Source organism: Varanus komodoensis, unplaced genomic scaffold (assembly GCF_004798865.1).
Source record: "Varanus komodoensis strain SLA01 unplaced genomic scaffold, ASM479886v1 scaffold57, whole genome shotgun sequence".
Classification (NCBI taxonomy): Eukaryota; Metazoa; Chordata; class Lepidosauria; order Squamata; family Varanidae; genus Varanus; species Varanus komodoensis.
In genome coordinates this window covers 2,935,841-2,957,169 of record NW_025336182.1, presented here as the reverse complement: position 1 = coordinate 2,957,169, position 21,329 = coordinate 2,935,841, and the positions used below count along the sequence as shown (strand labels likewise).

General features: G+C 52.6%; 2 protein-coding genes across 3 annotated transcripts; both read right to left on the bottom strand.

Moving 5' to 3' along the window:
- Positions 1-399: 399 nt before the first annotated feature.
- Positions 400-6,873, bottom strand: MRPS21 (mitochondrial ribosomal protein S21). Of its 2 annotated transcripts, none has more exons than XM_044449233.1 (3): positions 6,784-6,873; positions 4,919-5,048; positions 400-1,138 (listed from the first exon to the last, which is right to left on the bottom strand). In XM_044449233.1, exons 2-3 carry the CDS (start codon positions 4,999-5,001, stop codon positions 958-960), a joined length of 264 nt encoding a protein of 87 aa, XP_044305168.1. In that variant the 5' UTR covers positions 5,002-5,048; positions 6,784-6,873; the 3' UTR covers positions 400-957. The 2 variants fall into 2 exon arrangements, with proteins under 2 accessions (XP_044305168.1, XP_044305167.1); XM_044449232.1 differs by lacking the exon at positions 6,784-6,873 and adding an exon at positions 6,279-6,312.
- A 2,272-nt stretch (positions 6,874-9,145) lies between these two features.
- Positions 9,146-21,057, bottom strand: CIART (circadian associated repressor of transcription). The gene is made up of 8 exons (XM_044449063.1): positions 20,946-21,057; positions 19,712-20,028; positions 19,025-19,292; positions 13,195-13,790; positions 12,734-12,809; positions 11,164-11,242; positions 10,581-10,707; positions 9,146-9,906 (listed from the first exon to the last, which is right to left on the bottom strand). The coding sequence occupies exons 1-8, from the start codon at positions 21,055-21,057 to the stop codon at positions 9,358-9,360; spliced, it is 2,124 nt and encodes a 707-aa protein (XP_044304998.1). The 3' UTR covers positions 9,146-9,357.
- Between the last annotated feature and the right edge of the window lie 272 nt (positions 21,058-21,329).

Genomic DNA, 21,329 nt, shown 5'->3' with positions numbered 1-21,329 from the left:
ACTAGGCCTCATCAGAGAAGAACACATGCACATCTTTCCAAATCAGGAATGGAGAACTGCAGCTGTGGAATTTCTGCCCATGGGAAACAGACTGAGGGCCCTTTGGTCTGATACAGCACGGTTCCTCTAATGCCACTCTCACACAGGAGCTGAACAACTTCTCGCACTTCACTTTGTCTGGGCTACAGCTCCTGTGATCACTTGCTATTGGGCAACGCTGGCTAGAGCTACAGAGTTGGGACTCTCTGGATCTTTTGACCTACAAGTTGCCCATCCTGCCAGAATCCTGACCATCAGTTCTGACCTACTGTCCTGGTACATGGCTCTTCCTACAGAGAAAACAGGAACACCGGGCGGCAGTTCTACAACCACAGAGTGAGCCAGCATCAACACGGTAACGGCTTTAAAATGTAGGTAACATTTTATTAGCTGCGAGAAGAGAAATCCTTTAAAATGCCTGGTGAAGGTTGGACAGCTCAAGTGAATGACAATGGCTTTCCTTGACTCTGTGCCTTCAGGCTACAAGTGAAGGAGACCCCATTTTTAAAAAATGCTCTCCCATGCAAATAAATGTACCTGCATGCAGAAATCTCAATAGTATTGTCTGCCTGATGGACTACCTCTTTCAACCTCCCCTCTAACCTTCCCTCTATTTAGAAAGCATTTAAAAAATCAAGCAGGCATGGTTTGCTTCAGGAAAGACCAAGAAATGGTTTCGCCAAGTAGTTAAGGAGGTACTAACTAATCTTGGTATTGGCGAATGCTACAAAACATTGCTTTTATTCACTTTACACATTTTCATGTCTAAATAAAAGCTGGTAACCCAGTGTCAAAAAGATCCTACTGACGGGGGAAAACAGGGCCGCCATCCTCTCTGCCAGCTTTGTTCAGAAAGCAAACAAGGGAACAAATCAAAGAGCAGTTTTGCCGAAGTCTCCCTCTGCGAAGACTTCAAGCTCAACAGCCAAGCCAAGGGTCTGGACGAGTCTTCCGCATGAGGAAATTAATCTTGCGGGTCATTTCCTGGTTATAGATCCTCCGGCACGTCTCATAGGCCACCCGCTGCCTCTTGCGGCAAGGCTTCTCATAATACCGGCGCCTCTTGGCCTCGTCGATGATGCCATCTATGGTTAGGATCCTGAAGGAAACAAAGTATGGAGTTGTGTTCTAAAAGAGGCCAGAATTAGTATAGCAACCCTGCTCTCCTTCCATCCAAGGGCTTGCTGATGCAATAGCCAATTTTCTTCAGGTACCATCCTCACACTCACCGCCCCCCTTTTATTCTGTATCTTCAAAAACCCATGACTGATGGAGGAGAAATTAAAGCAAGGGGGCAAAATCTTCTTGGCACTACAGGCTGCACGTCACAGGCCAAAGGTGCGCACACACACACATCCACATGGGCACATACAGCAGCGATCCTGAAATAGATGGCTCTTTCCATCAGAGACACGGTCAGGGAGCCCCGAGAGGTCACTTTGCAGGGGGCTGGGTTCAAGAAACCTCTGTAAGGACACTACCACTACCTAACCAAACAGTCCACCTACGACCAGCACCTGCACCAAACATGGCAAATTATTCAAATCCAGCTGTGTAAACCCAGAACATGCAGCTCCACACAGTCTCTTTGAAAGGCCATTACTGGAGTGACTGTCCACCCCCACTCAAAGTACTGGTCCCAGTCTGGAGATGCAAGCAGGCCAATCTATATGACTAGAAAAGGGCTTTAAAAAACTTCCTCCTCAACAGTTATCCACCCATTGTATGATGGATGGTGGGACAGGTGAATACGGGATGCTGCAGTTACGGGGAGCCACAGAAAAGAAGTGTTTTTAAAGCCCTTTTCCTGTGGCCAAAAGGGCCAGAAAGATTGACACATGCTAGGAGCGACACACTGATGCTCCGTCTCAAAACCTGCTGAATAGGTAACGGTAAGGAAGACACTCTATTTTCTCAGCCTCACCTCTTCTCCCTGCAGTAGAAGATAGATAGCTTCGGCCTACCTTGCAGGGCTCAGTAAGGATGACTGAGATAAAGGCATTACAAAGAGCACTTGAGCGCCTGAAATGCAGCGTACAAATGCTCAGAATTAGAACAGCAAAAGAAGCATGGATCTTCTCCAATCGTGCCAGATTTGTTGTGAAGACAAGGGAGTGAACACACACGTCTTGTCAAGCCAAAAACCACTCAATGGCCTGCAAGGCAAAGAGACTGCCAAGAGATGAGCTGCAAGAAGGAATTTATATGAAGACTCTTTTTCAAATAACTGAAAAAGAAAACTAGAAAGTTACATGTGTGTTGTAAAAAGGTGCTGGTTTGTCTTTAGCCGAGTCTGAAACAATTCCAGACATCTGTCAGTGCAATGTCTGCATTCACATGGAGCCTGCCGTGCGTGTGGGAAAATAGTCCTGAATGGAGTCCGAGTGCCGCCCACCGTCACCTGGTGCCCAATGAGAGACAGCTCTGTCATTTCTCCCACCCAGCAGCAGGGCCAATCCTGGTGTAGCCATTTCTCGGAATGGAGTTATGCAACCTCCTGCACATCCCGCTTAGGGTCTCATGGGCTGGGGCTGTGAGAAAGACACGTTTGGTTTGTTGGTGACGCACCGGCACTTGGACAAAACGTGTTCAGGACTAAGCGAAACACACACACACACACACACACACACACACACACAGAGCACAGCCACTGCCATTCACATTATTTTTCAAGCAATCAGCAAGAGCCCTGGCTGAACAACCAGAAGCACATAAAGGGAGGCAGTCAAAACCCCCCAAGAAGCCAGCAGCTGCCGCTGCTAGTAACAGATCCTCACATGGCAGCATTTCCCCCCATCTCAGGGAGGCTTTTTGCTCAGTTAATGACTAATCCAACCCCGTAAATTCTCCACTGGGTGTCTTGCTAGAAAAAAACCCCAGATGCTTCACAGACAAAAAGAGGCCACGCACATGTAGGAGACCCCCCGTTTGGTCTTAAGAAAGAAAACCACTGTCTTGCCTGCCACTCAGGGCGAACCTATCAAGGGTTTTTCCAATCCCTTTGCAGAACCTTTTGTTTCTCTCCAGTCACACACACCTTGCACCGGCCTCCCACTAGGCAAGAAAGAACCCCCCCCCCAATTTCCTAGCAATCTGAATGCTTGAGACACTACAAAGCATTTTCTTCCTCTGTCCCCCTGCATAACACCCATCATGTGCCTGCCCCAAACATTTAAGGGTCCTTCCAAAAACAGCCTCAGGCTAATGCTGGCACATGTAGGAAACTGTTTCCCACCTCAAGCTTTTAGTCCTTGGTTTCTGCCCTTTCCACTCTCTTGTCTCCGCCTTTCTTGCATTCTACATGTGTTGACCTGCTCAGGCCCCTTTCGTTCTTTCTCCTGCTACTTCCTCAGCACTGCTTCAGATGTACCAAGGTTGTTCACCCCAAACAGGCATTTTAGGTGCTTTAGGAGACAACTCAGCAAAGCCTCTGGAGACCAAGAGGCGACTCAGATTTGTGTGCAGGTGAAGGTATATTGCTCTTAACATTCTATCATCCGGTTTAGCACGGTGTGTCTCACAGACTTCTACGGATGTGAAGACTTGGGAGGAAAAACAGAGCTCTCATCCCAATTTCATTCATTCACCCCACACAGTCTTTCCTATCCCTAGACCTCCGCCTCAAACAGGAGGCCCCATTTCAAGGTCCAAAGGTATCAATCTAACCAATCCCTGCAGAATATCTCGCCCCCAATCCCATTCCTGGCATCAGAACGTAGCAGAAAACAGACATGCCTGTGGACGAAACCCCGTGACTGCCAGCTGGAGCACAGCCATTTTGTTCAGTCTGCAAAAGGCCCCCCTCTGTCTCAACGCAACTGCGTCAGAAACAAGTTCGAGAAGACAGGTCTGCCTCAGGCATCACAGCAATGTGCATCAGGGCACACTGCCTGCGGGATTGCGCCAGTGCTCTTTGGATGAAGCGAGCAAGCAAACAACCGTGCGCCTTGGGGGACAGGAGGGATCAAGGTCTTTCCTTCTGAAGACCCTTACGGGAACTGCATGCCAGGGGCAGGCTGAGACAAGTCCAAAAGGGGCAGGGCCAAAGCTACACGCCTCTTTTAGCTTAAAAGCTCAGACTGCCAGAGCTATGCCATACAAGAGGCACTTGCAGAATGGAGAGGCAGGGGAAATGGTGCAAAAGCCAGGAAATCACCCATCCACTGGTGGAAAAGATGGAGGGCCTCCTTGGGAGCCTTGGGCCCAGGAGGGGACACACACGCCCTAGCACAACTTTAACATCCGACACGAAATGCACGACAAACAGAACTGCCTCCATGGGATCCATCTAGCATTAAGGAGGCTTGGAGGAAGAATGCTCCAGATGGAGTCCCTTGTAGTTCCCCTACGGATGCTCTTCCAATTTAAGCTTCACTAAAAAGGAGAGGTTTGCAGGCAGAAATCTTTCAAGGGGCTCTTTAACACAAACATCTGCCTACTGTAGGAGCGGATGCTCTTCAGATGAACATAACGAACATCCATTTGTGTAGTTGAAAGCAACAACACACAACCAAGGCATCACGTGAGTGTTGCAGGTCTTGCGGAAACATTGTTGATAAAAGCAGAAAATGCTCCCGATCATGATATCTGGCCAGTAGGGGGTATCACAGGCACACTTCCACTAAAGCACAGGATTCGCACGAGACATCATTACATCATTACGGACATGAAGACACAGTTCCCCTCTCTGAACGAAAGAAAGTTGCATAAAACCGCTGATCACAAGGGTCTTCCATTCTCCTTTGCATCAACAGAGGGGACACACGTGCATTCATCCGCCTAAATCACAGCGAGTAGCTCAGACCCAAGCCACCCATTCCCTCCCAGAACCCCCGCCGGCACTCCTGGAACACAGTGAGACTGAAGTAAACTTTTCTACCTGTTGAGAACCTGGTAGGCGCCGTCCACATTGTTGTTTGGGACCATCACCGTCCGGGCGATAAATTTCAAGTGGCGGGACATCTTAGGTGTGGTTGTTTCTACATCAAGGTATCAGAGGTCATTCGCTTCTGGAACATGCAGAGTCTTTCAATAGGATACCTGATATTAAGCAGGAACCCCCCCCCCCAAAACCCACACACATCCAGAACTAAGTGTGCATCACAAAAAATGTTCAGGGTTAGTACGGTGCCTAGTCATGCAAATAAGTCCTGGTTCAAATCCTTTCTCTGACATAAGCCTCAAGTAAGCCACAATTTCTTTTGCCCTCAGCTTTCCTATCTGCAATATGGGGATCGCACAAAGTTGTCTTAAGGCAGACAGTATGTAACTTTCCTTGAGGAGATGGAGAGTATTATGCAATGCCAGGAACACCCATCAGAATCCTGCAAATACAATTACTCAGTTCTTACATTCCCCTTGCAAGGAACCCTTGGTAGCTTGCACTGTCCTCTTCCTCTCCAGTTTACCAGCACAAAAAACCCTGGGAAGTAGGTTAGGCTGAGGGTCAGGGATCAGCCCAAAGTCACCCATGGAGCTCCAGGGTCAGATGAGAACTTGCACTCAGATCTCCCAAGTCCCATTCCAACATTCAAACCACTACACTAAAGTATTTTTCAAAAAGATAACTCTGCTACTATCAGTTTCAGGCTATGTGCACATACATACAAATCTCACACAGCCACCTGGAAATGTGAATCTATTAATATTACGTATATGAACCACTTTGAACGTATGAATGCACTACAATGCAAGTAGGTCACTAGAACCACAGGGTGACCCTTAAATATTGCTTTTAGCTGCTATTTTGCTTTTTCAGTATAACTTTTTACTTTTAACTGTGTATAATCCTTCTAAGACATACAAGCCCCTGTACCTGGAAAAACAATATTTGAAAGGTGATTCAGAAATCTAATAAAATCTTAAAAATTGAAGCAGATCCTGAGATAGCATTATTAATATTTTGTGAAAAGAAATGGAATAGTAAAGACTGAATAATAAATTTGGTATCAGCAGAAAAACTGATAATAGCAAAGAATTGGAAGGAGAAACGGGATCTTCCATTAATGAGAAAGTATAAAGATGTTTGGAATATAGCAGTTAATGGTAAGTTGACATGTGAGATAAAGGTGAAAGAAGGATTGATAAAGAATGATTTTAACAATATATGGGGTTAGTTCACTGAACATGTATTAATAAAAGGGGAGGGTACTAAACCTTCAATGGATGTATTGCAATTTTGGATGGAAGGGGGTATTTCTGAAAGAGTGGGAAAATGAAAGAAAAACAAGCAAACAAACCACTAGGAAGCCATGGTTCCGGTGCAGAGGTGCACTAAAGTGACATTAGAGAGAGAGAGAATTTCGTGTTTTCATTTTGTCAAATGATTCTTGTATCTGCATTTTTTTGTATTTTTTGTATTTAGTGGTAATTTATTCTGTTCTATTGTATTTCAATGTATTTTATTGTGTTGTAAGCCGCCCCGAGGCTTCGGCAAGGGGCGGCATAGAAATGTTATAATAATAGTAATAATAATAATTTGTACTTTAAGCAAATCATGTTAGCGGGAAACCTCAAACCCACCCGCCACCGGGGGGCGGCCTTTCACTTCCCCTCCCGAGGAAAGGCGAGCACTGCGCTCCGTCAAAGAGCAGCAGCACAGTCGGCCTTGGACAGCCCGGGCGGGCTCGCTCCCCCTCCCCCCCTCCCCGGGCAGCGGCCACTACTCGAGGCCCAGGATGCGCGCGGCCTACCGCGCCCCAAAGAGAAGGCGCCCCAGAAGCTCCCCGAGCAGCGACGACTCACCTCGCGGCTGCCCGCTGGCCCCAAGCGGCGGACCAACCCGCAGCCGGAAGCGGGGCCCGGACGCCCCGCCCCTTCCCCTTCCTCTCCCGGGGCCCGGTAACCACGGCAACGGCGAGGGCGCGGCGGCCGCCTGCCAGGGCGCAAGCGCGAGAGGAGGCCCTTCGAGGCCGGGGACGCGGGTTGCGTCGCGCCCCGCATGCTCGCTTCCCGCCTCGGGTGCCTCCGCCGGCGCCCTCGCGCGTTCTCGCCTGGCCTGCAGCGCTGCGGGCTCGCCCGGAAACCGGGAATGGCTGCAAGCAGGGCTGCGACCCAACATCCTCTCTCTCTCTCTCTCTCTCTCTCTCTCTCTGTGTGTGTGTGTGTGTGTGTGTGTGTGTGTGTAAAAAAGGCACGCCCCACACTCCAGGCATTTGCAAGGAGCTGCAGCCTTTGTCAAGGCCTAGTTGCATGAAGTTGTGAGGGACTTTTCTAAAAAGTGTTGTATTCGTATCATTAATGTGGTAGAAATAATTCGTGTATTTCATTGGCAAGGTGTTGGCCCTGCGAACGCAAAGCAAAACGAAGCAACGATCAGCAATCTAAAAAAGGGCTCAGCTGAGAATTGAGTTCCTCATGACCAACCCCATATTGAATGGGACGGGCTCAGAAGCATCCCATCCCACCCCGGGGTAAACTTTTAAGTCTTTTGAACAAGCAATCTGAGGAAGACGAGCGCAACACAGCGTGAAATGTGCTTGTGTGTGAACATTTTACAGTGCTTGCCACAGACCAAGGTGGATGGATGAATGAATGCAGCAGCCTCCAAAAAGACTCATTTTCTTCCCCTGGCAGTGATTCCAAGCTAGGACAGGGCTGATGGCTGTTGCATTTCAAGGTACCTCGAGGGTCCCAAGTTGGGAATGCTGTCGCACAGGCTTGCAGCCTGAAGTATGTTGACAGGCAAGGCTGGGCTACTTCTTCAGTTAGCAGTAGGTGGTGCAACTGCACTACAGAATTCTCATTTTGAGTACCACACTTGGGTTAAAACTCACCGCTGTCCGCCCTACATTCTGCTTCTGTTAGGTCAAATTCCCCGAAGCATTCTTGGCTGCCTCCTTGCTCTGCTGCATCAGGCTCCAATAAGCTGCCTCGTTTCCTCCATATATTCTGCTACCAAGCGAGGTCTTGCAATGCAGCAGTTAATCTGTAATGTAGCATTGCTGTAATTTTAACAGGAAGAGCTATTTTGGCTCCTCCACTTCTGCCACGCTGGTCTATTCTGGCTGGCCGCAGTGATGCATAGCTCTTCCCAGAGATGATAGCATCCCTCGTGACCTTCTGTGTTCAGGAGTCCTTCTGCTAAGCTCCAACCTTTTTCACTTTCAAGGATAGTTGGATGTATTAGGTCAAAGCAACACAAAACCTGCTTTGATCCTTGGAGTGACACACACTTCATAATCTAACACAAAATTAATAACTGCACTGCGAGCAAACCTGCTGCCACCTCTGGAAGCCTGGCTTGGCAAGCCCATCCATGTGTACCCACACCCAAACTTCCCTTTGATGTTCTGCCCTTGTTTTTCAATTAATTCACATCCATCACTCAAGTCCCGAAGGCCAGTAGAAACTGCTCAGATTCTTGCACACACAACCCTCCAACTGCATGTTCACCTGAGCAGCAGCACTGGTTTTTCTGACTGGTCTTTCTGCTCCCATTCCTGCTATAGGGTGTTGGGAGAGGCCCCTGCCAGGGGCTGCATTCCCAGCCCAGGTGCCCTGTCCAAACACCTGCCGAGCTGTTCTTTTTCCCCACCCCTTGCAAAGGTTGCAAAACTTCCATTTCAACTTGCATTTCTGCCCATTTCCTTGGGCCTTCTCATTGATCATTTACTGGTTGCCTTAGGTACAGTCCTCTGCTTGTTTAGACGGGAAAAGTGCCAACAACTCCCAGCCAGAATGGATTTGCTCAGAGTTGTAGGCTATTCTGCCTAAACACACAAAGGATGGTGCCTTTCATTACTGGAATGTGGTGCAAGAGCTTTGAGTAAATGCAAAGATGGGTGCATCAACAACCTTGGGGTGTGGTGCCCATACAGCCAGCAGGTTTAGTAATGCTTCTATTTTGAGTATCCTGTGCTAGAAGATTGGAACAGGAGTAGAGGGTCTGGAAACATCCTGGAGGTCTCCAAGATGGAGGGCAAGGTGGCTCTTTGTCCATTTGAGCAGGACTTGCTCTGCAATGTGCTAGATTTTGCCTAGAATGGTCCAGCGCTCTGGAAAAGACACCTGGAAAAATGTTGAGAGCCTCCACAACACAGCATGTTCTTCCCAAAACGCATGAAGTGTCACACCCACAGAAAAAACACACTTTGTGCAAGCTCAGTTGGCAACCACTGCAGTGCCTTTATTGAAACCCAGACCTGTTTCCCTCTCGGCCTGATGGATGACCAAGTTTTGCATCCATTCTTTAATGCATATGAAATTATTTAAGTTAACAAAACAAAACAAAAACAAAGGGAAGGCAAACATTTGTTTTAAAAAAAGGGGAAGGGGGAAGAAAATTCACACCATTTGGGAAATGCATGTAACAGAGTATCAGGAGCTGCTGGAATACGGAGATGTTCCACTGCCCATTTTCTGTCGTTCTTCACTGGATGTAGGCAAACGGGGCAGAGACCTTGAGAAGCGGTCAAGAGTCCCTCTGGGAAGCTGGCTCCCTGCCACCGTGGGGCCCGGCAAGCTCCGGCACCGAGGATGCTCCGCAGAGCCCGGAAGGGGTGTGTTGGAATGGCAAGAGGCCGGGGAGGTGTGGTCGTAGGGACCCAGGGTGGCAAGGTTGTTCTGGAAGAAGACAACAACTCCATAGGCACTCATGCTGGGCCCCAGCAAGGCCTGCTTGATGGTGGAGCCCATCTGGCTGAAGTCCACCTGCCCCAAGGGGGGGGTTGAAATGGGGGCAGTGTGAATCCAGGTCAAGTTCATGGCAGGCCAGTCGGCCAGAAACGGTGCTGGTTCTGCCCAGGGAGTGCCGGGGGTGCTGTCAGGGGAGGCAGGGCTCACAAGAGGCTTCCCCCCGGGAGGGCTCCGCACGGAGCTTGGGGTGGACGCGGCCCACTTGCTGGCCACGTTCTCTTCCATGGAGGGCTGTGGGAGGAAAGGGGGGGTCCATCAGTCACTTTTATTTCTATACGCGTTATTTTTATTTTACTTTTATTTCTATACACTTTTATACGCGTTAACTTCCAGCCCAAACAGGGTGACTTCCAATTATAAGCTGAAAGCAGTTTGAAAATATTAGAAAACATCTGGGAACACCCCACCTCACAGAATTCCATGACAGGACAAACTGGTCCTCAAGAAAGGACTGGACTATGGTTCCCATCTGCCCGGCCAGCACAGGCAATGGTGAGCAATGCTGTGAGCGACAGCCCATCTGCCTTTGAAAGTCACGAGCCACCCAGCCTTGGTATAGAAACTCTCAACCAAGCTGGAACCCCCTTCAGCTGTGTCACTCCCACCTGTAAGGCACAGGTCTCCGAGGGCTGACTCAAAATCAGCCAGTAAAACCCTGCCTGTATGCACCAAGAATATCTGGTCGCAGAAGAGGCGAGGGCCAGATCCCGCAAGACTGATCGGCTAGGTTTTTTCACATGCAGTGAGACCCTGTAGTGCGTGTGTGTGGGGTGGGTGAGTGCAGACCGATCTGCCAACAGCCCGCCCCTGCATCTCTGGGCAATCTGAAGGGCCGAGGTCCTCACTGATTCTGCAGACTGCAACCATTCAGCCCAAAGGCACCAGATGAGAAGAGCGGAGCAAACCTTGTCTCTCTCCTCGGCCGTCTCCGCTGCTGCCCCGCAGTCGGCACACGAGTTCTTCAAGGTGACACGGGGGAACCAAAGCTTCAGCATCCTCTCCACCTGTAACAGGGTGCCCAGATACCGCCCACTGCAGGAGGAAAGAGGAGGCGCATAAGCACAGGTGCAGCGTTTGCCCCCAGAGCCATGGATGTCCCCGTGGAGCCCAGCCAGGTAGGGGCAAACGCAATTCCGCTTCCAAGGGCTGCGCACACTGACATGCTTGCCCCGCCCCCGGCCCCATTTGCAGCGGCCAGTGCTGCTCATCCTCCTCACAATGCCAACACCCACGGAGCTCTGCCAAGCAGCAGGGCTGGGTCTCCGTCCTGAGGAGCTTGGAGCCTAGCATTTGACCCCGGGGAGGGGCATGAAGGAAGTCCCCGGCGGGTGCAACAGCCTGTCAGGCTTTGGACTTCCAGGAGCCTGTCAGACGCCCTTGCCAGGGGCCGGTGTGTGGCTGGCTGGCCGTCCGGCTGTCCTTCCCACAATGGCCTGGGTGGGAAATGCGCCCAAGATCTGTGCATGTCCCTTGGGGCCACACGCTTACCCCATCTCTGGTTTCTGTAGGACTCCGATGATCCGCTGAATCCTGTCCATGGCCACACTCTGCTGAAAGCTGCTGAGCCCTGGAAAACCGAAGCGAGAAAGAGATGCTGCTCAGCCCGCCACCGTTCCAACGGCTGTGCTCCTCGGCTGCCCGGTGGCAGCCAGGCAGCGTGCGGGCTGGGCTCCCTTGGTGCTGCTTGCAGAAAAGGATCATTTTATGAACACCCACCTCTCCCTGCTTGGGAAAATGCATGGCACGGGGGGGGGGGGTCATCACGTGAGAGCACCCCTCTCTCGGTGCCTCGGAAGGGTGTAAAGACATCCTTTTAATTTAGCCTTTGAGATTAGATCTAGTGTTACTTGCTTTTAACTTCCCCATTTTTTTTTTCTTTCAGAGTAGGATTGTTTCAAATCATTGTACACTACTTTGATGGCTTTTCTTAAAGCAAGTAAGCGTATAAATGTGGTCACGATTTATATCCATCCATGGGAGGTGCATTAGTATATAATATTAAATAAATAAATTAGGCCACGTGGAGGAACGTGCAGCCCACTGCATAAGAGGACCAGTGCAATTCTACATTTGAATTCCAGCTCCCCATTTGGAACTGTAAGAAACACCTTGCGGGATCATAACAAAAGCTTACTGCACTCAAACTTCCCTAACTTGGCAACTTTCAGCTGCTTTCGGACTGCAGTTAACTGCAGGAAAGTCCCTCTCCCTCTCCCACACACACGATATACTACATTTAGCACCTGGATGTCACTTCCAGCCCTTTGCAACCACTAGTTATAAAGGCAGCCTGCATGAGAAGGCAGAATCTTGTTTCAGGAGGCGTGGCTCATTTTCCCCTGAAGAGCTGCCATTACATAATTCCTCCCCAGCGAGAGAAATGAAATATATTTATTACATAACTGGGCCCATTTGGCTGTGTGTGGACTCCTCCTGCTGTTTTGAAATGCTCTTAAGGAAGCCTTTGGAATGTTTAAAAAACTAGACTAAACTAAAAACGCTGAAGCCAAAGGCAGACAACAACCACGAAAAGGCTGAATTTCCATCCAGGGCCAGCTGCTGCCTCCTCGGTTGTGGGAGAGGGTAAGGCAGCCTGCAGGTTCGGCTTCGCTCGGCTCTCCCAGGAAAGGCATGATGCGTCTGATCCAAAACCTTCCGCAGGATCTTGGGTTGCACTTCTCCTGCGATGGCTCCAAGCCAAGGAGGAGAAGAGGGGCAGCCAGTGATCTGCAGCCCAGAGCTGCTTGACTGGCGTCCCTCCTGGCACACCCCTGCCTGTTTTGCATCACAGGGCAGTCCACAAACAGAGATGCGACAGCCTAGAAAAAATGCCGGGGGGAATCACAGACAATTGTGGAGGAAAGACCCGCTTCCCATCTTCCAAAGGTCCAGAGGAAAAAGGGATTCTCTGGCCTGCACTCCACATCTTTTCTAGACCTTTCTATCAGTATTTAACAACTTCAGCACCATTCCAGGACTCTTGATCGGAACCACAAGATGAAACAAGGGGCTGTTCCCCCGACAGCCAAGGCCCAGCGGTTGCCGCACGGCTCCTCACCTTGGGCAAAGCGGCCCATTTTCAGCCTGCTGAGAAGCTCTATCAGAGGCTGGACAAAGCCCTGGAGTTCCTGACACTGCAGAAGCAAAAGAGAAAAACAGGGAAGTAAGCAGGAGAAGCTACACAGGAACCCCGGAGGGGCCAAAAAGACTTGCACCCAAGTAACATTGCTAATGCGGGAACGAAAGCAGGGGACTGTCTACTGTTCTCACTTCCCAGTTCAAAGGGCAGGCACCTAGTCTGGTGAGCCGGGTTCAGATCTTCCCTGCTCTTCTAAAACCCAGAAAACCCGTCTGGACCCCGGCTGGTTGTTAAGGTACCAGGAGACATTCCCGAGGCACTTTCAAAGTTGTCCTAATGCCCATGAGGGCCAGAAGCGGGGCTGGTTGGGCAGGCTCCTTGGGAGTCGGTCTGGCTTCCCTAGCTAAGCCAGCCTCCCTCGCCGCTGCTGGCGGACTGACCTTTCGTGCGAAGAGGAGGTCCCCCTCAGGCCAGCAGAGCGTGTGTGGATCCTCCTGCGCAGCCGGTTCCTCATTCCGTGGCTTCTTTCCTCCACGCAGAGAAGGCTGTGGCACACGCGTCGTGTGGCCCTGGCCGCCTGCTACAGCACCACCGCTCGGGCGTTTGCGTCCGCCACCCTTGGTCCTCGTTTGGATCACGGGCTGCCTGGGCAAGCTGCCGCCTGTATCCATCAGATGCATGCAGTATGCCCCCTCAAGCGCCGTGGGGGGACGGTGGCGGGGGCCGGTGGGCCGCAGCCTGGCAGAAGCCAGCAAGCCAAGTGGCTTCCGTGTCCGGCACTTGTGGTCCCGGCAAACCAGGCCAGGGCTAGTCCGTCCTGATCCCGGTGAGAAGAGAAGCGCCTGCCGATCTGAGTACGCGTCTCGCTGGTGCTGCACGGGGCCCGTCTCCTTCTCCACGTCACTCCCACTGTCCAAAAGGAAGACCTCAAGCTCGTGCTCCTCCTCCTCTTCCTCGCTGGTGGCGCTCTCCGCCGAATACAGGGACTGGCGGGAGGAGACACTCATGGCGTTCTCCATAACTGGCAGTGGACGGTCTGGCGAGAGAAGAGCATGAGGGAGAAGCTGCTTTAAGGCACACCTTTGACCAAGGTCCAAGCACGCAGCATGCATGTATCCGTCACAGCACAGATCCCTCTGAGAGGTCCCAAATCCCTCCCCCCACACCCCAAACAGAATGGCCAGGAAATCCAAATCCAGCAGCCCGTAATATGCAAATCTCCTGGTTTTGTTTTGCTACAGAAAGATTCAGGAAAAGTCTCTCACCCACCCCAAACCTTTAAAAAGTTCGGAGGGGGTACAGAAAAAGGTTTTCTGCCCTGAATTTTCCTGCCCCCCCCCCCCCTTTTTTTGTTCCCCCTCCTCAGGTTCTCTCATCTCCGTATTTTGTTAATCTGGTTTCTGCAGTTGTTTCAAGCATTCTGAAGCACCCTGTCAATTTTAATGTTGGGTTTTTATTACTGACTACTTGTTTCCTTCTATTTTTAGCTGGCTTAATAAAAGAAAATTCCAGGGGTGGATTCCATGAGAAAAGAATAAAGCCAGTACTCAGCAAACGTGACCAGCATCAGCACCACCTTTCGGGTTTTGTTACTCTGTTTTGTTCTTCTGAGCTGCCCTGGCCATTTTCAAGCTGAAGGTCTGCCTTAAACCGGCTCATGCAGTGAAACCTCCTCCTCTGTGGGAACTAGAAGCTTGGCTTTAAAAGAAACCAAGCACTGCACTTCTCTGAAGAGCAATTTCTGCACCCTAATATCTCGTTGGCACAGACAAGCCTTCTTGGCCCTGGGAGTCCCACACATCCGACGGGCACGGCTCCCAAAAGGCTGGCACAGAATGGCTGGCGCTGCTGCCCAACCTATGGGGGGGGAGGCACAGACACCCACAGCTTGACCCTCACTCATCCGCTGGCATAAAGGCAACAAAGAATTTTGCAGGACACCCTCACGATTAGCCCATAAAAACCCAAATCTTGACTCAGCAGTGGACCCCTGCAGGCCACCTCTTGCCTGGAGAACCGGCCCCCCTTTTCTCAACTGCCTCCCAGTGCCCAGACGTAGGTCACCCAGGACAGTGTGGCCCCCTCCAGCCTGGCCTGACGCAGCACATCCACAAAACGCAGAGCCAAGGGCTGCGATTCTGCCGATCTGCAGAGCAAGCAAGGGGGGAAAGGCACAAACACACATGGCCCGTTTCAGATGCTCTTCCTTCCTGCCAGGAGGAGGACTCTGGGGCAGTCCAACGGTGCCCCTGCCGCAGCAGCCAGATCATGAGAATCTGGCCACGGGAGGGAGGGAGGGAGGGATGGGGAGAGATGCCCAGCTCTCCAGGGCTCGGCCGCCTTCCTTTCACAACCTGGCTACACCTTTCTGTCAGGCGGCTGGGCATGTTCCCCCAGAGGCTGCGTCGGCAGAGACACCCCGCTAATAAGCACCGTGTGCGCACTCGGCTCAGCCGTGCCCACTGGCAGAACGAGCTTGCGTCAAAGCAATCACGCCCCATCCAGGTGTTCGGAGCCGGAATCTGCTGCCCTTCCTGGACGGCATTCCTGCTCGGGAGTGCCAGACCCCATGGGTCAAGCTGCAGACGCAGTCCGCCTGCGAAGAACAGAGTTCTCCTGCGTGCTCCATCACAGGCACACTCCAGCCCTGGTATCTAGGTCATTTCAGTACCGAAAGATGTAGGGTGGGTCGCATAAAGGGCAGGATTGTGCTGTGGATAGACCTGAAGGGGGATTTTTCCTGTTATATGGTCACCACTGGGGGTTGAGGAATGAGGGAAACCGTGTCCTTCAGATGCATGTCCTTCCTGCACCCCCCCCCAACAATTAGAGCGGCACCCCTACAATCTCCTCTAAATGCTTCAGAAGACACCTTTCAGCATCCCCACCCATCGCCCTAGCTAGCTGGGGCTGATGGGCGTTGAAGTCCCAAGCCTCTGCAGGGCTCCAGCTCGGAGAGGGTGGGGCACGGTATGTGGCGAGCCTGCGCGGACGCACCCCAGCGCCGCGCGCTCGGCCAATCCGCCCGTGCGCCTGGCAGCGCTGCGCACACGGGTCTGTCGTCGGTGCCTGCGCGTCTGCTGGCGAAAGCACTCCACATGTGACCCACGCACAGGACAGCCAGTCACACGGCGTCATTCATCGGCCATGCACGCGCACGACAGATATGCGCGGAGCCGCCGCGCCGCCCGTCCACCTGCTCCCCCTGCCTTACACCATCTCCGCAGGACCCACCCACTGCTAACGATGCCGTGGCACTGAAACAGATGCTTCTGCGCACACATCCAGGCCCAGAGCGAGCATCCACCTGCTGCCCCCTTTGTTTGCACATGAGACACGTGACCTGGCATGCGCCATACTCAACCGCCGGGGGGGGGAGCCCCCCCCACAGCAGCACGGCCCCTTGGCGTCCCTCTCCTGCTTCCGGGTCAGCCTCCCACCATTCAGCACCTCAGGTCCATTCACTGATGCATGGGGGGGGCTGTTAACCCTCTCTTGCCCAAGGATGACGCTCAGAAGCGGAGCTGCCAAGTCCCAGGCCAAGGAAGAAGAAAATATGAGGAAGCAAGGAGCTGCCCCTCAGTCCGCCCCACTGGCTTCCTTCCCCAGTTGCAGCTGGGAACTTGCAAATGCAGTTCAAGCCCAAGGTGGCAAGATTCTTAATAAAGAATTTGTTTAAGTCTTTAAGGCACTATGCGAGTCTCTGTTCTGTCTACAGCAACAAACCAATCTGGCGACCACCTACAGCAGGACAGTGGGAAGGGAACATGCCGTGCAAGAGAGACACTTTAGAAGATCCGCGCGTGAGACACCGCAGGGCTCACGAGCCAACGAAAAAAGGTCTGAACTGTGCTTTGCGTCTTTGTCCTCCAAGAGCTCTTGCAGGCGGCTGGAAGATCAACAGCCCAATTTTAATCAGAAATTTCGTGGTGCTGACTAAGAGCAAGAGTGGGAGCAAGAGCCTTCTCAGTTCTTGTTGCGTTTAATCGCTAAGTCGTGTCTGACCCATCGGACCCCCAGGGACAGCATTCCTCCAGGGTCTCCTGTCCTCCACCATCCCCCGGAGTCCACCCAACCCAACACCCACCTCCCCAGTGACCCCATCCAGCCCCCTCATCCTCTGCCAACCCCTTCTTCTTCTCCCATCAATTGTTCCCAGCATCAGGGTCTTCTCCCGGGAGTCCTTCCTTCTCATTAGGTGGCCAAAGTATTTGAGTTTCAGAAGATTTGTAACAGAGCTCAAATCAGAAGAGAAATCCTATACAGACTTACTTGAAAGCAGTCCCTCGTGGGTTAAATAGGGTTTACTCCCAAGTAAGCACACACAAGGTTCAGTGTAAGCTGAACGAGCAGCACTTCCATTCTGCCACTGGATTTTCACCTAACCTACCTTACTATTTAAAAAGTCAAGTTGCCACAGAGCAGAACTTTCCAGAAAAGGATGAGCCAAGCCTTGCTAGATCAGACCAGAGGAAAACCACACCTGTCTCCTACAGTGGCCGACCCAATGCCTACAGGGAGCAATAGCTTTCCATTTCCACTGACATTTGGGAGTAGACTGCTCCTGAACATGGAAGTTCTATCAACTCCTTTTTGCCTCCTCCAGGAAGTGGATCCATCTGGCTTAATGGGCAATACCACATCTACTGGCAGTGAATTTCAAAGATCAGTTACCTATCTGAAACAGTATTTTAAAGCCTTTATTCTTTTGGTTTTGCTCCCCCCACACCCACACTTTGAATGAGCAGTAAGCAAATGACTACAGAAGAACAGGGTGCTCCCCTTGTAAACTATGCCCAAGATTAGTACTTTTCCTGGAGCTACCGCTGAGTTAGCAGCCAGCAGGGCAAACAACTCCACAAAGTTACTAGTCCATAAAAAGCTTTAACAAGATTTAACAAGATTTATTTAAGATTTAACAAGCTTGCCTGTGCACAGGCAGGTCCCTGCGTGGGTCACATGCATCACACTTCTCCACAAGCATCCAGCCAACTCCTCTGCATCTGGCGAAAAGTTATCTGTCCCTCCTTCCCTGCCAGGGACAACTGCACACTCTAGAAGGTGCAAACAGCCCTCATGGACTGCAATCCCAGGCTGGCTTTCCTGGAGGTCACTTCCCGACTTGCTCCTGAGTAAGCACAGAGAGAACTGCACTCGCCACAAACGGCACTGTGCTTAAGTTTTGGGGGCTCGTGACCAGAAGTGAGCTGCGCCTGCTGATGCTTTTTAAGTGTCACGTTCAAATATGAGAAGGGGTTAGCGCATTAAATCGTACCTGTCAGGTTTCATGCTTCTGCACTTAAGGCAGCTATGCTCACCTAATGGCAGCCTGAAAAGTCCGTCTGACTGGCTCAGTCATTTTACTAGCCAAGTTCATACATTTACGAAAATACAATAAAACATCTATTTACAGACAGCCTCATAATAAGGAACGTGATCCTTATTCTACCTATCCATATATTTGCAAAAAGTCCCCAAAGGTAATTTTTTTGTAATTAAACCCAGGCTGCAAGGACAGCCAAATTGCATTCCTTTCTTTCCACACCTTGCAATTAAAAACGACAAACCAATGAACATATTAACTAGAAAAGGTTACAAATATAAACAGATGAGATAGGCAGATGAAAGATGTTCCCCAAGACAAGCCAAAACTCCATCGGAACGAAACCGCCCCATTTTTAAACTGCGTTTACACCCAGGTAAGTAGGCATAGGATTGCAGTCTCAATCAGCTTAACAAAGGGCGGCGGGGGAAAATGGTTTAGCGTGCGATGCAACACAAGTTTAGACAAACAAAGGTCCGACAGGTGCCAGCACTCCCCAGGCAGCCACGCCGCAGGGGGGATACCGGGAGTTGTATGTCTCTAGCTTGTTTAACCATGCATAGGATCACACTGTAAATTATTCTTCACTCTACCAATCATTTACACAGCAACCCCTCCCAGCCCAAGAGGGAACCAGAAGCTGCAAAAGCAACTCGACTTGTATAGATCTGGGTTTGAAAGATCCCCCCCCCCCCCCCCCCAAACCCCGAGTCGCTCCCGCCCCAAGCGCTTGCTGGTACTCTGCACACCCTCAGAGCTACACGCACCTGCACCAACACCGCACCAACAGCGTTAAGAGCAGCAAGGCAATTTCTCCATCGCCTCAGCGAAAGGCCATACAGAACTGCCCCGCCCCAGGCAGGGATCCCCCGCATCCACACGCAGGAGGTGGCCGGCGGAAAACTCCTTTACAGGGGAAAAGGGAAGAGGCGCCGAACTCTTTTTACCTCGGGACTCTCCGCAAACAACGTCGGTCGGTCGGTCGGCCGGTCGGTCGGGGGACGCCCTCTGCACGCGCCCAGAGGCACACTCGTCCGCGGCGCGGGAACTCCTCCGGTGCTTCAAAGCTGCAGAGGTCTGGAAGCGGGTGGCGCTTGCTGCTAGTAGTAGAGCAGGAGGGCGGAATCGGAGCTCCTCTGCCGGCAGCTGCCTTCGACCGCTCCGCTCCGCAGCTCCGCTCGGCGCCTCTGAGCGGCGGCTGGACCGGCACAGCGCCTAGTCGGCGGCTGGACCGGCGGGCTCAGGGCGGGCGCCACGCGGCCACGTGCGGCGCCGCACGTGCTCCGGGCCACGCCCCCGCGCCGGAGGCCCGCCGCGCCCGCTCGGCCCCCCGAGCGCCGCCATTGGCCCGTCTCCGCCCAATCGTAGCCGCCGCGCGCGCCCATTAGCCGGGCGGGGCGGGGCGAGGCGCAGGCTGCTGCACGTGGTCCGCACGGGAGAGGCCGGCCCGCCCCGTGTCTCCGGCCTGCGCGCCCGCACGTGGCCGCGGCGTGCGTGTGAATGCGTGTGCGGGGGGAGGAGGGGCCGGCAGAGCAGCTCGGCGCTGGCAATGGAAGCTAGGCGGGTCAGGGACCTGCGAGCGCGGAAAGGGAAAGAAGGCAGATCGGCCAGGCGATATGGGACGGGGCAGTTACGTCATCAGTGGGGCAACCTCCGGCCGTAGGTTCAGGGAGGGGCTGCTGCTTCAGGATGGGGTGCGGGGACCTTGGTGGGGTGAGGCGGGGGCAATCAGTGGGCCACAGACCTAAGGGTGCCCCGAGGAAGGAGACAGGCAGCCCGCGGGAGGTGAGCATCAGCCGGGTGGCATTGAGGTCTTCGCATGTTGGGGAATTCAGGATGGGGTGGAGGGGCAGGTGGATGATCCTGCGCGAGGCAGAGACCGGAAGGTTTAAGGACTCCTTGGAGGGGAGATGCAAAGCCACGTAGCTCGGGGAAGGGGAGTCGGGCATCCCTAGGATGTAGGAGGAAGGGCCAGGGCCAGGGCCAGGGCCAGGATCCGGGTCCTCCAACTCCCACCGCAGCAGTTTTTAGCTGAACAAGCCTGCCCCGTGGTTCGCAAAGATTAGGACGATGACAGTCCCTGCTTTGAAATTTACAATCCATAGGACACAAGGCAAAGACAGTAGGAATTTAATTAATAAATAAGACACAAAATACTGGGAAGAAGGGGGGGAGGGGGCAAAAAGCAGACACTGGTTTTTCATTTCATGTGTGGCACTTGCTGCCAAGGGCTGTGGAAAGGGCTTGGATCCACTCCGGGAACGAGGCTGCCTGTGACTTCTGGGTGCAGAGCTTCAGTGTGCAGGTGTGGTCTACCTTTGTAGGTTAGCAGCTGGAGGGAAATGGGAGCGGAAGAGGTCTGGCCTACTGACCCATTTAGGAGCTTCCGGAGCCTTGTGTGAGGCCGGGACTGAACCACTGTGGCCCCACCCTTTTTGACCCATCGAGGCAAATGCTAGCATGCCATGCTACCCACTGGTTCTGTCCTCTCTGCCCCTAACCTGCTGGCCTGCCTTCCCACAGCCTCTGCAATACTGATGCCTGTGGCAGTTCTGCCTCCCCATAATCAGCTCACCCTTGCCCCACTGATCCATGCCTTGCATACGGCTGGGGTGTGGAAGGAGGCTCGTGTCCATCCATGGGATCGGGAACATGCCCAGTTGCCCGGGCACTGGAACAATGCCAGTTTCAAGCACACCCCCCCTGCAAGGCAAACACACGGAGCAGGGAGAACTGGGTCCTGCCAGCGGGCCGTGAATGCAGGACGGAAATTCACTCCGAATGTGGTCCTGCTTGAGACGCTTCACGCCAAGTCCGGCGGCTCAGGTGTGCAGCTGATTTTAGGATGAGTCATCTGCTGTGCCTCACCTGCAGTCCCGAACCACTTGCGCAACGCAGACCAAAGCGGGGAGGCCGAGAACGTTCCCGCACCTTGCCTCAGAACTGCGTCCCAGAGCCCTGCAAGGTAGGGCAGCGGCATCCTTTGCCGCGTGCCATGAACTCGCCTCCAACCTGGGGCAACGCTATGAATGAGCATCCCCCAAGCCATCCCAGCCTCGGCAGCCACGCTCGGGCCTCGTCAACGCCGGGCAGTGCCTTCCTTGACGGGACTGGATCCGTCTCCTGCCTGACATTCTGCCTTGGCTTCCCCTCACGCGATTGCCTTCCCTAGAGAGTCTGGCCTTCCCGTGATGCACCCGAAGCACAGCAGCCTCTGTTCCCCCCTTTCTGCTTCCAGGACAAGTCCCAGCT

What these genes read in the sequence shown, in the direction of transcription:
- MRPS21 (XM_044449233.1), bottom strand. Translation starts at nt 5,001, where the DNA reads ATGTCCCGCCACTTGAAATTTATCGCCCGGACGGTGATGGTCCCAAAC. An exon ending in GCCTACCAGGTTCTCAACAG is followed by an intron (nt 1,139 to 4,918) that starts GTAGAAAAGTTT and finishes TGTTTCCTTCAG; the next exon opens with GATCCTAACCATAGATGGCA.
- CIART (XM_044449063.1), bottom strand. Translation starts at nt 21,057, where the DNA reads ATGCCGCTGCCCTACCTTGCAGGGCTCTGGGACGCAGTTCTGAGGCAA. An exon ending in GAGGTTGCCCCACTGATGAC is followed by an intron (nt 19,293 to 19,711) that starts GTAACTGCCCCG and finishes GCCGCCGACTAG; the next exon opens with GCGCTGTGCCGGTCCAGCCG. An exon ending in AATGGGCCGCTTTGCCCAAG is followed by an intron (nt 11,243 to 12,733) that starts GTGAGGAGCCGT and finishes TCGGTTTTCCAG; the next exon opens with GGCTCAGCAGCTTTCAGCAG.